Source organism: Triturus cristatus, chromosome 9, assembly GCF_964204655.1.
Source record: "Triturus cristatus chromosome 9, aTriCri1.1, whole genome shotgun sequence".
Taxonomy (NCBI): Eukaryota; Metazoa; Chordata; class Amphibia; order Caudata; family Salamandridae; genus Triturus; species Triturus cristatus.
Window position 1 is genome coordinate 870,087,818 of NC_140592.1, and position 15,681 is coordinate 870,103,498.

The window sequence follows — 15,681 nt, forward strand, 5'->3', positions numbered from 1 at the left end:
ACTGACAGAGAGGCATCTAAATACTAGAGTTGTTGGAAAGTGGGTTATTGATAGGGTTAAGTATGCACCTACCACCAGCAGTAAGGCCACCAGCACAATACAAGGTCCAGTAAAGGTCTCAATAAATTAGTCCCTTGCTCAATCCTTGGTAGCTGACCACGAGCAGTCAGGCTTAACTTAGGAGACAGGTATAGAAAGCATTTAAAAACACCACTACAATAAATAAGTAAGACACAACACAAAATACAAATCCCACACCAATTTATAAAAATAGTAATACCAATCTTTAAAATGACACCAAAACAGCAAAATCCAATGTCGGGAACCAGAGATAGGAATGTTTAAATATGACCCAGTTTATAGTGCCTAACAACATATAGCACTCACATGCGACATCTGGTCACACTTGACTGGGACAAAGTCAAATTTTGAGGCTGACCACGATGAAGCACTGGTTGGATAACCTATGTGGGAGGCCCTGGTCACAATTTTACCTTGACACTTAGAAATGTTTCTGGAGCTTTTTCTTCTGACTTCAGACAAGGCACTTTGTCAGGCTGGGTTTGGTGCAGGTTCGCCGGCTTGAGTTTCTGTGAGGACCCGGTCAAATCCTGGAAGTCTGAAGCTCCGAAGCTTTGGGTCACGGTTGAAAATGGCCATCTTGACTCTTGATGTCGGGCCGATCACCCTATGGAGCTTTTTCACAAAACCTCTCTAGATTTCTGGAATTCCTTCTATTTGGTCGCCTTGTAGGTTCAAAGGGTACAAAACACCAATCCAAAGTCTGGAATGTCCTAGATGGTCTCTGGGATGTGTGGACTACAATTCCCACAATGCACCTGGCCAAATCCTTTAAAGTCCACTGGACGCAATCCAGGCTGGGGACTCTTGGTGGTGATGATGTAGGTGGGCTCTGCTAACCTGTAGTTTGCAGGGTGTCAATTCCTTAATCCTTCTTGAAGCAAGGCAAAGTCCTTAGGGCTGTAGTACCAGATTGTGCTGCAGATGCAGTCAGTCAGAATGCAGTTCTTTGGGTGCAGATCCAAATTCCAGCAGGGCAGTCTTTTTTCTCCTTGTAGTTTTAGGGAGCAGATCTGAAAGGTTTTGAAGCTCTCACATATTTAGTCAGTATTCTGGGGGGACAAGCAGTGGGGCACCTCTGTCCAATGACATGCTGGGTGCCACCCAAAAGCATGACAACTTACTCCAAAATGTGGCATCTACTAGTTCCACAAGGCACTGCACGTCTAAAATCCAACATAGATGAATTCTCTCCAGAGGGGTAAGAGGTGACTAAACCAACCCACAGTGTGGCTCATTTCCATTAGTCCTCCTCATGACCTCTGAAAATTCTTGGCCTCAGCCTGCTGTCTGGCTGGGGGTACTGGATGTGGAAGTAGGTAGGCCTGGCATTCATTTACTGTCCTCCTCTCTATGAAACCCAGGTTTTATTACCAATCCCCCTGCCTGGCCTCATCTTTGCAACTCCGGAACTCCCACCATCAAATAACCTCTGCTCCTACCAGACTACTTCTCACTTAATCAAAGCAGCCTGGCTAAGTCTGTTAGAGCTGGCCAATCAGGGGAGACTGCTAGAAGGCTGGATTATGGCTCACAAAAAAAAGCTTTATAACTTTTTTCTGTACTAGTCATGACAAATTGAATAGTAACAAGTTGTTCATTTTCATCAATACCAAACTTGTAAGTCCTTGAATTACATATTTTAACTTCTTTCCTAGCAATAGTTATACTTAAATAAAAAATAACAGTATTAGCTTTCGGAGCTAAGTACCTACAGTGGGGAGAAATGAAATGGGCAGTTTTTCCCTCACCAGGGCATATAAAACATCTTTAATGAGGTCCCTGCTTACAGTTACATGGCCCTCACACCCTGGGACACCTTGGGGGTGTCTAATATGTTAAAATAGGGTAGATTATCACTTTTAATTTTCCCATACCACCAAAGTCGAATTTGCATACAATTTACTTTTAAAGACAGTCTGCACACCAAGGCTGCCTTTAAAATGGCAGCAGGCATACAGCAGTGCACACATGCAAGTGCTGGAAATCTGCTGGGCCTCTAAACCTACAGGCCCTATTATGTTCTTGGAGCTTATAGGTAGTTTGACAGGGGTCTGTCATTGCCAATGCAATCATACCTAATTACCATATACTTTTAACACAGAGCACATATCCTGGGCTGGTTAACAGAACTCAAGGCACAGTCAGTGTCAGAAATCCAGCATCTAGTGGTGAACATGGGGGCAAATAGTGGGAGACACTGCAAAATGGTCCTGATTTCTCACAAGAGAGGTTTTAGAAGACCACCCCTGGTGAAACAAGGGTTTGGCCATCATAAATTTAGGGCTTTCGAAATTAATTTCAGTAAAGTTAAGAGGAATTGTTGCAAAAGAAAGTTAGCATAGGATGAGAAAGAAGCCAGAACTGAGTAGGGAAACTTGTTTACTGGTTAGTACTTAGAATAAGACTTGCACATCAGCACCATCTACTCAGAAAATTCCTGGACCTAGGAAACCTAAAGACAAAGAATAACGCCCTGCTGAAAGAAAGAAGACGTTTAACTCCTGAAGTGTGTTTCGTCCACAGAATTTGAAACAGATGAACGAGTTAGGTGGCTGGCTTTGTGTTTGTTTGCTACAGGAACACAGAAAGCAGAATGAGACCTTACTCCAATAATGCCCTGCTGACTGCAAAAGAATGAACCTCACAGATAGCCTAGTTGGAGAGAGACCAGGTGCATAAAAACCAGCCCTGATGACCATGGGGGTGTAGGAGCAGCCGTAAAAAAAAATTCCCAGCAGTTGATGAAAAGTGGGATGTAGTAATTTTTTTACACATCCATAGGACTGAGACAAGGTGCTGAGGCATGCCTAGGGAGTAAGAACACATGGCAAGCTAGAAAACCAGGATTGTCCTGCTGAGAGCATTTTCTAACTCAGAAAACATGTTCAGCAAGACCTTGCAGTGAAGATACCAGGCCTCATGGAGCCTTGCCTGGCTACAGCTTTCAGCCCTGCCCAATTGGAGGATTTTGAGATCGAAAAAGGTGATTAAGGATGGTATTTGGAGTTTCAGGGATATGATATTCCATCACAAATGTGCCTGATATCCTGTTTGTCATATTACAAGTGCTTTGTAATATATCGCTCTTGTAATACCGTGGACGGGATGCCTGCCAAATTCTGATGGAGTATCCCTTCTGCCAAACTCTAAATAAGGCTCTAAGTCCCCAGATAAAACCTTGGATGGGGGCAAATATATCACACACAAAGTTATTGTCGGCAAAAATAACAGCTTTAATGAGAGCTCACCAATGACATAACCGAGTCTGAAAGAGCCTCGCTGGCATCAACTTTGGGTCTTGCCAGACTATATGATTCTTACTTCAAAAAAAGAAAGTCTAAGTCAGAACGTAAAATCTTTTACCAGAACCACCTAGGTCAGGGTCAACTGTAAATTGAAATTTTTCAAGGATGCTTTACTGTACACTTTTTTGTGCTGTGTGCTCCTTGAACTTACCACACTTTTCGGGGGATGGGGGGAATGCTTACTGCTTGTGACATGGCTACCTGAAGTTGAGAAGTTTTCAGTAAGACTCATCTTACAACCTAACCAAGCTTGGTTCATTTTAGCTGGTGAGAGGACCACCTCCCACAATTAGTAAGCCATTTTCTGACAATGATGCTCCACCCAGAAGTTGAGGCTGAACTGCAACTCTGTTGGAGACCCCATGCTTCTGCAAGCTGCCATTATGTCAGCCCACAACATTACAGAGGGTGAGGAGACAGTGGGCCCTACTCTAGATGGCTCACTAACCACTATGTCCCTATTGGTTACCATTGTCATAGTAGCTTCTAGATTGCAAGTCATCAGGCTCGCAGACCATGACTTTGGATGTTTTTCTCTTCATGCAATACTCATTTGCCCCTACCACCCACTCTACTGGTAGCCACATTGAATCCCCAGTAAGATGCAATTCCAGTGCTCTCTTCATCACATGGACAATGATCCCCAGGTGAGTAGTGTTTCTCCATGTCACAGCCTCCCAGAAGTCAGGCCTCCATTTCATATCCAACAAGGTGGATAAGTGAGGGGGGTTGACATGGGAAAGGAATGATGCCTGGCTGGGGGTGTTCTTTTAAAACAAGACTCTGTGTGTCACTGAGTTGAGAAGTTGGAGGAATCTTGGTAATGCATCAGCATACACAGTGGAACCTTGAACAACCATCTGCAGGACTATACCAGGGTGGTGGAGAGGCAAAAACAGTTCCTGGATAATCAAAACAGACTACAACATCTTTCAGTTTCACCATGCATTTTTCAGGAGGTTGACAGAAGCGTATGCAAGGTGGTATGATGATGTCATGATCTTATACAGACCTTATCTTATGCAAGGCCTTGTTCAACAAGCAGGACAAAATCATGCCCCTGGTACATCTGGTGAACAACAAACACCATCAGGACTCACAACACTGCTCACCAGCCTGGCACCATTTTACAACATGATCCTGGCATCAATCCATAACCTTTTTTACATAGATGGGATATGGAAAGCATCCCCCCGTGGACTTGGACAACATCCACTAACAGCATGAACACAATACATAACACTCTTTGCCATCATCCTCACACATCACAACCCTTCATGTATGTCCTCCCATCCCAAATATGCCCATGAATTAGGCTAATGCCGGCACTCTCTTCTGCAATCAATGTAAGTGCTTTTAACAGTATGTTCTATCTGATCATACCTATGAATGAGACTATATGCTGGTACTCTTTTCTGCAAACAATATAATTGCTTGTAACATTAACGTCTATGTGTACATTACTTGATAATGTGTGCCTAAAGATGAGACCCAGATGAAATTGTAATCACACTGGCAAAATTAGCGAACCCTCCAAATTTCTAATTATTTGACATTTTAAAAATTTCTCATAAGTATGCGTGTTAGGAATGGGGGTCTCTAGCTACCAGTGGTATGCACCCTGTCGAAGAAGGGACCTTTTCTTCTAGTCAGGATGAGTAAAGAACTCACCAAAGCCTGCCTGTGCTCACCCTCTGGTAGCTTGGCACAGAGCAGTCAGGCTAAACTACAGAGGCAATGTGTAAAGCATTTGTATATAACCCACAGTAGCACAGTGAAAGCACCACAAATGCACACCACACCAGTTTAGAAACATAAAATATCTGTATCTAAACCAAACAAGACCAAAACAACAAAAATCTCACATACAGGTATTAAACTAAGAATTGTAAAAGATAAAAATAGTTCTGTCCATAGGAAACTATGGATGCATCTCTTTCAGCACAAATTACCTGGATATGTCAAAATCACAAGCAAAAACAGCCACAGGGAAGGTGATGCGTCAGTTCCTTATGTGCAGAGATGGTGATGGGTCGATTCCTTAATCCAGGGGAGGAAATGCATCTGTTCCTTACTGGAGAGGAGGTGATGCATTGGTTTCTTACTGTAGCCCCAGTGTTGTTGTAGATTCAGGGCACAGGTGCGATATGTGGAAAATTCGAATGCGCTGGAGGCAATGCGGTTTCGGCGAACCAGGTGCTGCGTCAATTTTTAAAGCCGCCTACTGGCGATACGTAAATTCTTCTTGCTGCCCAACAGGGCCTGCGTCGGAGTGAGTGCTGTGATCATCAGTGTCGGACATCAGTGCATGTTAGTCAGTGTGCGGTGGTTTCTCGGGCTGCTGAGAAGTGCTGTGTTGAGTTTTCAGCACTGGGCTGTGCATCTGGAATTTCTCCTGCATGGCGGTGCTGCATCACAAAATTCAGCCGCAAGGAGGGCGGAGCATTGATTACCTTCAGAACTTTAGTTCTTGGTGACTTCTTGTAGCAGGAGCAATCTCCAGAGGCCCTGGACTGGAATAGGCACCCCCTGGCAGGTCAGAACTCCCAGCAGTGGAGGTCCAGAAGCTGTTGGTGAAGTTGTTGTTGCCCTGAAACTTCAGAACATGAGGCAAGCACACACAAGCCCTTGGAGAATCTTCTCAAGCAGTTTTCAAAGCAAAGTCCAGTCTAAGTCCTCTCCTTAGCAAAAGCAGCAACTACAGGCTTGCCCAACATGGCAACACACAGCAAAGGGGCAGTACTCCTCTTCACAGCTCTTCCACTGTTCTTTATTGGGAAAAGTAATCTACTGTTCTGGAGTTTTAGGTTTAATATTTTGACCCCCTTTACTCTTTGTAGTCTGTGAGCTCAGTAAAACCAGTTCTGTTCTCCCTGGTCCTACTTCACTCCAGGAGTGGAGACAGCATTGTGCAGAGCAGACACAGCCTATTCAGCCTATTCAGGTGCTAGTGAAAACTCCTCCCACCACTCTAAATGCAGAAAGATCTATTCAGCCTAGCTCTGAGTCACCCAGGAAAGGCAGGACACTCCTCGACATCTCTTGCAAATGTCTTGAGTGAAAGCACATCTCCAGCTCCTGTCATTCTTAAACCAGACAGTGGATACACAAACAGGCGGAGGCACACAGAATGGTAAATCAAGAAAATGCCCACTCTCTAAAAGTGGCATTTTCTAACACACATTTAAATAAACACCTCTACTAAAAGTTGTTTTGTTAGATTCTGAGTTCAGAGAACCTAAACTCCTTTTCTCTATCTTGTCCCAATGGAACGTTCAACTTGTAAGATGTAACGAGGCAGCTCCCAGGTTAACCTAGGGAACAGACAGAGTTTCAATAGTGAAAAATGAAATGCACAATATCCCACTGGTGAACGACCAAAATATAGAATCCAAAATTTAGACAGGACAGAATATCGACTCTAAAATATAGATAGCACAAAATATCGAATTACTAAAATATAGATAGGACAGAATATCGAAATTGGGGTATGAAATATCGATTTCCATAATATCGAATTTAAAAATATAGATTTCCATAATATTGATTTTTTTTTTAGTGTTATGTATGGTACTATATGTGTTAAAATTATGTATTATTTTTGTAATGTATGTTTAATTTTTTTAAAGTAATGAATGTTATGTAATTCAATTTTTGCGTAATTTAAATCCGTAGCGGGTTGTAGGTTTATAGGGGAATAGGGTGGGAAATAATTTAATTACAGTAAATTAAATATTAATTTTTATTTATATGTATTGATAATTAATTGGTTGATAATTAATTATTAATTGGTAATTAATTTTATTCATTGGTAAGTAATTTGTATTCATTGGTAATTAATTTTTATAATTGATTAATTGATAATTATGTTAATTGTATTTTATATTAATAGGAGCGGGTTGTGGGTTTATAGGGGAATTGGGTGGGAAGTAATTTAATTGTAATAAATTAAATATACATTTTTATTTTTGTGTATTGATAATTAATTGATAATTATTTATTAACTGGTAATTAATTTTATTTTACTAATTAATTTTGTATTAATTCCTAATTAATTTGTATTAATTGCTAATTAATTTTTATTAATTGATTAATTGATAATAATGTTAATTGTATTTTTTATAATTGGGAGTGGGTTGTGGGTTTATAGGGGAATTGGGTGGGAAGTAAATTAATTGTAATAAGGTAAATATTAATTTTTATTTATATGTATTGATAATTAATTGACAATTCATTATTAATTGGTAATTCATTTTTATTCATTGCTAATTATTTTCTTTCCATTGGTAATTAATTTTTATTAATTGCTAATTATTTTTCATTACATTTTTTATTGTTATTGATAATTCATTTAATCTTACTTTAATATTAAATCATTACTTTCCCTACTGTTGCACTCTCAGGAGTGGGAATAGTAATTTTTACCCTCCTGCTAACCAACGCTTTCCCTACTGTTGCACTCACTGGAGTGGGAATAGTAATTTTCACCCTCCCGCTATCCAATGCTTTCCCTACTGTTGCACTCTTTGGAGTGGGAATAGTAATTTTTACCTCTATGCTATCCAACGTTTTCCCTACTGTTGCACTCACTGGAGTGGGAATAGTAATTTTTACCCCTACGCTATCCAATGCTTTCCCTACTGTTACACTCACTGGAGTGGGAATAGTAATTTTGACATTCTCGCTATCCAACGCTTTCCCTACTATTGCACTATCTGGAGTGGGAATAGTAATTTTTGCCCTCCCGCTATCCAACGCTTTCCCTACTGTTGCACTCTTTGGAATGGGAATAGTAATTTTTGCCCTCCCACTATCCAACACTTTCTCTACTGTTCCACTCACTGGAGTGGGAATAGTAATTTTTACCCCTACGCTATCCAATGCTTTCCCTACTGTTGCACTCACTGGAGTGGGAATAGTAATTTTTACCCCTACGCTATCCAATGCTTTCCCTACTGTTGCACTCACTGGAGTGGGAATAGCAATTCTTACCTTCCCGCCATCCAACGGTGTCCCTACTGTTGCACTCTCTGGAGTGGGAATAGTAATTTTAACCCTCCCGCTATCCAACGCTTTCCCTACTGTTGCACTCACTGGAGTGGGAATAGTAATGTTTACCCTCCCGCTATCCAACGCTTTCCCTACTGTTGCACTCTTTGGAGTTGGAATAGTAATTTTTGCCCCTACGCTATCCAATTTTTTCCTTACTGTTGCACTCACTAGAGTGGGAATAGTAATTTTTACCCCTACACTATCCAACACTTTCCCTACTGTTGCACTCTCTGGAGTGGGAATAGTAATTTTTACCCTCCCGCTATCCAACGCTTTCCCTACTGTTAAACTCTTTGGAGTGAGAATAGTAATTTTTACCCCTACGCTATCCATCATTTTCCATACTGTTGCACTCAGAGGAGTGGGAATAGTAATTTTCACGCTCTCACTATCCAACAAAATCTCTACTTTTTTTTACATGACATTTATTATTTTTACATTTTAAGCTTTTTTATATTATTTTAAATATGTTTTATTTAACTGTTTTTAATATTTAATTACTTTTATATTATTTATAATACATGTAAAAAATTCGATATTTTAGCTAACTATATTTTAACATTCTGGTGCCGATTCCGATCCGTTAAAAAAATTTACCGTCCGACTCGTATCCGTATTTTTTTATGTATGAATCGTACAAGTCCTGTACAAATGGCGAAGTACGATTCGTGCGTGAAAAATACATGCAAATGACCTCGGGAAAAGTCTACGAGACGTCCCCGGACAGTTTTACGTACGAGTCGTAAAACTGAAGTCCGAGCGCACAAGTCCAATCCGTACCGGCGTCCCGAATACACAAGCGTATGGAAAACGTCCCATACGGACCGAACTTTGCACGACCCCAACCCTGGGTACACTTGTGCCCGGGGTATGAGTCGTATGGCCCCCGCAGCCTCCCACCCCTCCCGCGTACGTTCGCACCGTACCCCCCACCCTCGTATGTACAGCGCGTACCCCCCACCCCCGTATGTACACGCCATACGCCCAGCCCCGTATGTACATGCTGAACCCCCAGCCCCCCGTATATACGCACCGTACACCCAGCCCCGTATGTATGCGCCATACCCACAGCCCCGTATGTTCGTGCCGTACCCCCAGCCCCCCGTATGTACGCGGCGTACCCCCAGCCCCGTATGTACGCGCCGTACCCCCCAGCACCCCATATGTATGCGCCGTACCCCCAGCCCCGTATGTACGCGCCGTACCTCCAGCCCCCCGTATGTACACGCCATACCCCCAGCCCCGTATGAACGTGCCGTACCCCCAGCCCCGTATGTATGCGCCGTACCCCCAGCCCCGTATGTACGTGCCGTACCCCCAGCCCCCCATATGTATGTGCCGTACCCCCAGCCCGATATGTACGCGTCGTACCCCCAGCCCCGTATGTATGGCACATACATACGGGGCTGGGGGTATAGCGCGTAAATACGGGAGGGCTGGGGGTACAGCGCGTACATATGGGGCAGGGGGTACGGCACGTACATACGGGGGGGCTGGGTGTACGGTGCGTACATACGGGTCTGTGGGTACGGCGCGTACATACGGTGGGGGCTGGGGGTACGGCGCGTACATACAGTGCTGGGGGTACGGTGCGTACATATGGGGGAGCTGGGGGTACGGCACGTACATACGGGGCTGGGGGTACAGTGCGTACATACGGGGGGCTGGGAGTACGGTCCGTACATATGCAATGTTGGGGTACGCACCGTACATGATGACACGTACAATGTGGGTGATGGTGTGTACGGCGCGTACCGGGCCCCCTTTTCCTCGTGCATCGCGGCGTACTTAGCTTTTCCGGCACTTTTGGGCTCCCGTAAAAATATAGCTGTGCGGAGTGCTGTGGGTACGAATCGTACTTGCTGGTCCGTAAAACGCTGTCTGACTCCGTGCGGATGTCGCGTACGCGCTGTCCAGGATTGGAATTGTATGTATTTTTTAGCCGTACGGTGTTTTTCTACGAATCGTATGGAAGTGGTATTTCTGTACGAATCGTACTTGCTGGTTTGTACGGTGGAATTCCCGGGTACGAGTCGTGTGGAGAAAACACTCCGTACGACCATTTGTACCCGGGTTTTACAGGATCGGAATCGGCACCTATGTCTGTGACTGCTTTTGAAATAAAGCAATTATTTATTTTTTAAATGTACTGCGTCTTCCTTAAAGAAAAATGGAATGCATTTCAGAAATGAAAAATAAATATTTTCTTTTCATTTTTTTTAGTGGGCAGTGGTCCGTGGGACCACTGCCTGATCTGAGAAAATATTGACGCTTGGGGACCCTTTTCCATTTGTGAATGGCTGGGTAATCTGCAAATGTTTTGTGAACCCAATTTTAGTCGCAAAACATTCATACATACCAGTGCGGCTCCCTATTAGGAAGGGAAACCCTGTACACATCTCTTCCTAACAGCTTTACAAACCCTATTTTGCGAGTAGGTAATAGGTTAGCATTTAACAAGTCACAAACAGCCTGATTGGTCCTTTGCGACCAGTAAAGTGCATCGTACATCTGGCCCATGCTAACTGCAATTGTGATATTAGGTATTTTGCAACATCAACAGGCATACCCCATAGGAGGCACATAAGGAAGACATACTCAAAGATAAGTGCGTCACGATAATAAAATGTGCAAAAATAATGATGGCTGTGGGTGTAAACTTAGTAATCTGGGAAGAAGGCAGAAAGAGGGCCAGGGAATCTAAATACAAAATGTACAAATGCGAGAGATCAAAATACTGCTTCAGCTTTTAAAGGGAACTGAAATGTGGAAAGAGTAGGGAGGACAAAGATAGTGACTTAATCAATTAAGAAAATTTCAGAACTAAAGTTCATTGCAAATCGAAATGTCCATTTTCACCAAAATTGCTATTTAGCAAGAGCAGAATAAGGGGAATCTCAACCAGGAGGTAAAGTTGAGAAAAAAGATCAAAAATCTTGTATCACAGGTGCAACCAATCTGAAACCCTTTCAAAATGCATCAGGATACCCCGTAAGCCACTCACAATGGCAGCCCTCTACGTGCTTGCAAGGAGGTTGAGGATAAATGCAGCAGCCCAGCACAGGAGGAGGATACAGGAGAGGGTATTCCGAGTGTGCATAACATTGCTGGGCCAAAATGAGGAAGAAATATACGATAAGAATCGTCTGAATCGTGCAATGATAATGCGCCTATTAGCAGATTTGGAACCCCTACTGCAGCACCAGACCCGTAGAACCAATGCCATTCCTGCACACGTCCAGGTCCTATTTAGCCTGCACCTACTGGCATCAGGCAGTTTTCAGGGGGTCGTAGCGGTAGCCAGAGGTGTATCCCAAAGCGCACTCTCACGCTTCTTCCGGAAATTCCTTGACGCCATGATGACAATGATCCATACCCACATCACCTTCCCCACAACCCCACAGGAGTTGAATCAGACCAAACTGTAGCACTACCAGATGGCTCAATTCCCACATGTCATTGCATGCATTGACTGCACGCATGTCCCCATCTGTCCACCCTCAGCCAACGAGTACATCTTCCGAAACAGGAAGTCTTACCACTCCATCAATGTCCAGGTTGTGTGCAATGCTAAGCATATAATAACGGACATTATAGCACAATTTCCCGGAAGCACACATGACTCGTATATATTCCGCCATAGTGGCATCCACAGGCGTCTGCTCGGTGGTGAATTTGGAGAGGGACACGTACTTGGTACATAGTCATATACCTATTTGTGACATCATTATACCAAATGTGATTGCACTACTGCAGCTAACCCTTTGCTTCCCACCCTGTAGGTGACAGCGCATACGCCTTGCACGAATACATCCTGACCCCTTACCCCAACCCAGCAACACCACAGGAACATCGCACAACGAATGTGGTCGATAGGACATTCGGAATACTAAAAAGTCGCTTCAGGATCCTTCTTAAGACTAGTGGTGCTCTACAGTACAACCCAGAAACCTGCTGCAGGATTGTGGCAGTATGTGCCATGCTGCACAACATTGCCACATGAAGAGGCATACTAATCGAGATGGACGAGAATGACAATGATGGTGACGACCAACCACACGCACAACACCGACAGGCACATGTGGCAAACACAGCCGAAGGTCAGAGGAGACGTGCACACATCACACAACATCATTTCTGAGGTAGGTAAGAATGAGCCATCACAAGATATCGTGGATTGAGAATGTTTTATTTACATGAGCACATGTCAAACAAAAGATTAATGTATTGAAAATTGTGACGGTGATTGAATATGATAATTAAGTCAAAATAAAGTATTCAACAGCACTGGAGGGCAATCACAATGTTGAAATGGCCAATTGTTACGCCACCATGGCCAAATAGGTGGATATACATGGCTAGAGCCTCTTGCCACGTACCCCCAGCCTCCTGTCGCATGACTCTGGAACATCAGCCTGATGTGTGCTTGTGGATGTTGAGCTGCACGAACTGTGCCTCCTGTTAGTGGTCACTGGCACAGACACACTACTCAGGCTCGATGCCTCCTCACTACCCTCCTCCCCTTCCAAGTTGCTGGCAATGACAGTCCCAGACTGGAGGTGTTCCACGGCAGTGGTCACTTGGGCTAAGGCCCTTGCAATGTCCCCACAGAAATGGCCCAGATCAATCTGTAAAGACACGGAGCGCCGTGCCAATACTGCAGTGGTGTTGCTCAGCTTGGTTTTGGCCCTCGTATTAGCTGACGTACTTAGCAAACTCTGCCGATGCCTCCGACGCCAAGAGCGTTGTCCTGCCAGATTGTCACGAGTGAGCTCCTGTAGGCTATGGTTTGTCTGTTGGTTTCCCTCCGCAACAACTGTAGTGAGGTCACGCACACAGTCCGACATAGTGCTAATGTTTTTGGCCAGCTTGGAGATCTGCATGTTGATGGCGCCCATGTGTCTCCCCTGCAGGCGCTGCACACGAAGCATCTGCGATTCAACGCCACCATATACATTTAGAGCCTGTTCTACATCAGCTGCAATGCGGTTCCTGGGCCTGCGCCGTTGTCCTAGTCGGAGCTGTGCTGGTGTTGGAGCTGGTGAAGGGACACGTGGCTGGCTGGGGACTGTTGTGGGTGCTGGAGTCGGCTCTGATTCCATTTCTGGCAGTGCAAGTACATGTGCCCTGCGTTTTGGTGGTGGGGTGGTGTACATTTAGGCTCCACAGGGGTCTCTACATCCGTCTCTGCAGGTGTCTCAGAGATGATGATCCGGCCACTGTCCTCGGAGTCCACCTGAGCTACATCTGTGTGTGAAACAGTGCAGTGTTAGTATTGTTTGTTCCTCAATATGTTTTTCACATGGCCTACTTCGTACATAATAAATCACTGATCTAAACTAACTGTCTGACGTGAAGTGTTGTTATGTTTAATTGGCATTGATGATTATCCATGGCCACTTGGCTCACATGACTTCAACTCCCATGATGCTTCATGTGTATGAGGGAAAATGTGGAATGGACTTCTCCCTGCACACTGTGATTTGCCTGAGGGTATGTGCATGGATATACAGTACGCATAGTTTTAGCACTTGCATACATCTTACCTTGTTGTGTACTCGCTGCGCCGGAAGTGTACAATTGGTTGACTCCCACGACTGCCTCAGGCTCGATCGTTCCCTCAAAGAGGTCCTCCAGGGCTGTGTTGGCGGGTGCTGTCGATGGTCCCTCTCCTGTGCCAGCTGCTTCCTTCACCCTTTCAGCAATGCGCTCCTTGGCACGCTTCCTGAGGTCGTAGCACCTCTTCTTCAGGTCTTCTATGCTGCGGTGGGTGACTCCAACAGCATTCACTCTCTCCTTGATGCGCAGCCATATTTTGCACTTCTCCGCCTCTGGCACCTTCACGGACAACTTGCCAAACAGTTTGTCGTGGCTGCTGCTCACCCCCTCTATCAGGTGTTCGAGTTCCTTGTCCGAGAACTTCATCTTTCTCTTCCTTGGTGTGGCACTGTTCCCTGCATCTTTTTTGGACATCCTGGCTATGTGAACTGCAGCTGGCTTGTGAAGGTGATGTGTCTCTGCTCAGCTTCAGTGCTCTGCTTCCTCCTCTGAGCTCCTCATGGCACTGAATGAAGCATGGACTGAATGATTTCCTGGTTGTGATGTCACCAGCCTGCTTCTAACGCGACTGGCTTTTTGCGAATAAGCTAATACAGAAATCGCAAACTGCGAACCCGCTAATACAGAAATCGCAAATTGCTAGTTTGTGGGTTAGCGACTCTCAATCATGTTTTCGGTATCTTTTAGCGATTTTTAAGGGATCGCTAAAATTTACTGATCCAGGATATGCATCTCATTTTGCGATTTTTTAATTGTGATTCCTTATATTTCGCTAATAAGGAATCGCTTTAGCGATCTTTGATGCATGTGCACCAAAGACCCTTAAGTCCAAAATAAACGCCCGAAGTCAAATCCAAAAAGTAAATGTCCAAAGAAATCCGAATTAACATGCCAGTTTCAAAGTAGGTGTCTCTCCTCCAAACCAACCATAGTGATGTCATTGCTCTCCCAGTTTGGGGGAAAGAACTGTTGGCCATACTGCAATGAGTCAGATGGTACAGCGAAGCGTGGTATATCCTATCACTGTAAGTAGGAGACTGGGGAAAGGTACACTCAGGATCAAATGGGGCAGGATCCTTTTCGGTGGACGTAACTCATTATTTCCAGCCAAGAGGATCCCCTTTCTTGCTCTCCTCCTTGCATGTGGCAGTGTCCTGTTTCAACATTGCAACCTCTGCAATGTCTTCTTCATTAAAGTTCTTTTTCTTCTTGTCCCACTCTTTTTCGGTGGTGGCTGTTGTGTGCCCTGCAGCCAAGGTCCTTCTATTTCGCCCTATCTCCTGTCAATACCTGCTTGCTTTAGCTCTTCCCACTGCAAAAGAAGAGGCAGCGTAAGTCTCATTAGTCCTTTTGTATACATAATCAAGCACAAATGACACTGAGAATGGAAGTTGGTAGCTCAAAGATGAACATTGATAGTCACCATCATCACTACCCCCATCCTTGACAATGTGGATGTGTTAAATTCCACATTGTCACATTGGTTAAACCATGTAATGGTGATGCTGACACAGCACATACCTAAACAACTTCCTAATATGTCACACAAAAGCTAAAATGTTTCTAATTGAACACAATTTAGATGGCTTGTTTCGATCAAGACATGAAAGATGACATTGCCAGCCAGGTATTACCACTTTGTACTTTTCTGCTATATATGCCAATTTTTGCCTGCTCAATA

At 44.2% G+C, this 15,681-nt stretch overlaps 1 protein-coding gene across 1 annotated transcript; it reads right to left on the bottom strand.

The window, feature by feature from the left end:
- Nucleotides 1-13,452: 13,452 nt before the first annotated feature.
- LOC146798989 (nuclear apoptosis-inducing factor 1-like) lies at nucleotides 13,453-14,414 on the bottom strand. The gene is made up of 2 exons (XM_085627815.1): nucleotides 13,988-14,414; nucleotides 13,453-13,688 (listed from the first exon to the last, which is right to left on the bottom strand). The coding sequence occupies exons 1-2, from the start codon at nucleotides 14,412-14,414 to the stop codon at nucleotides 13,453-13,455; spliced, it is 663 nt and encodes a 220-aa protein (XP_085483941.1).
- Nucleotides 14,415-15,681: the final 1,267 nt, after the last annotated feature.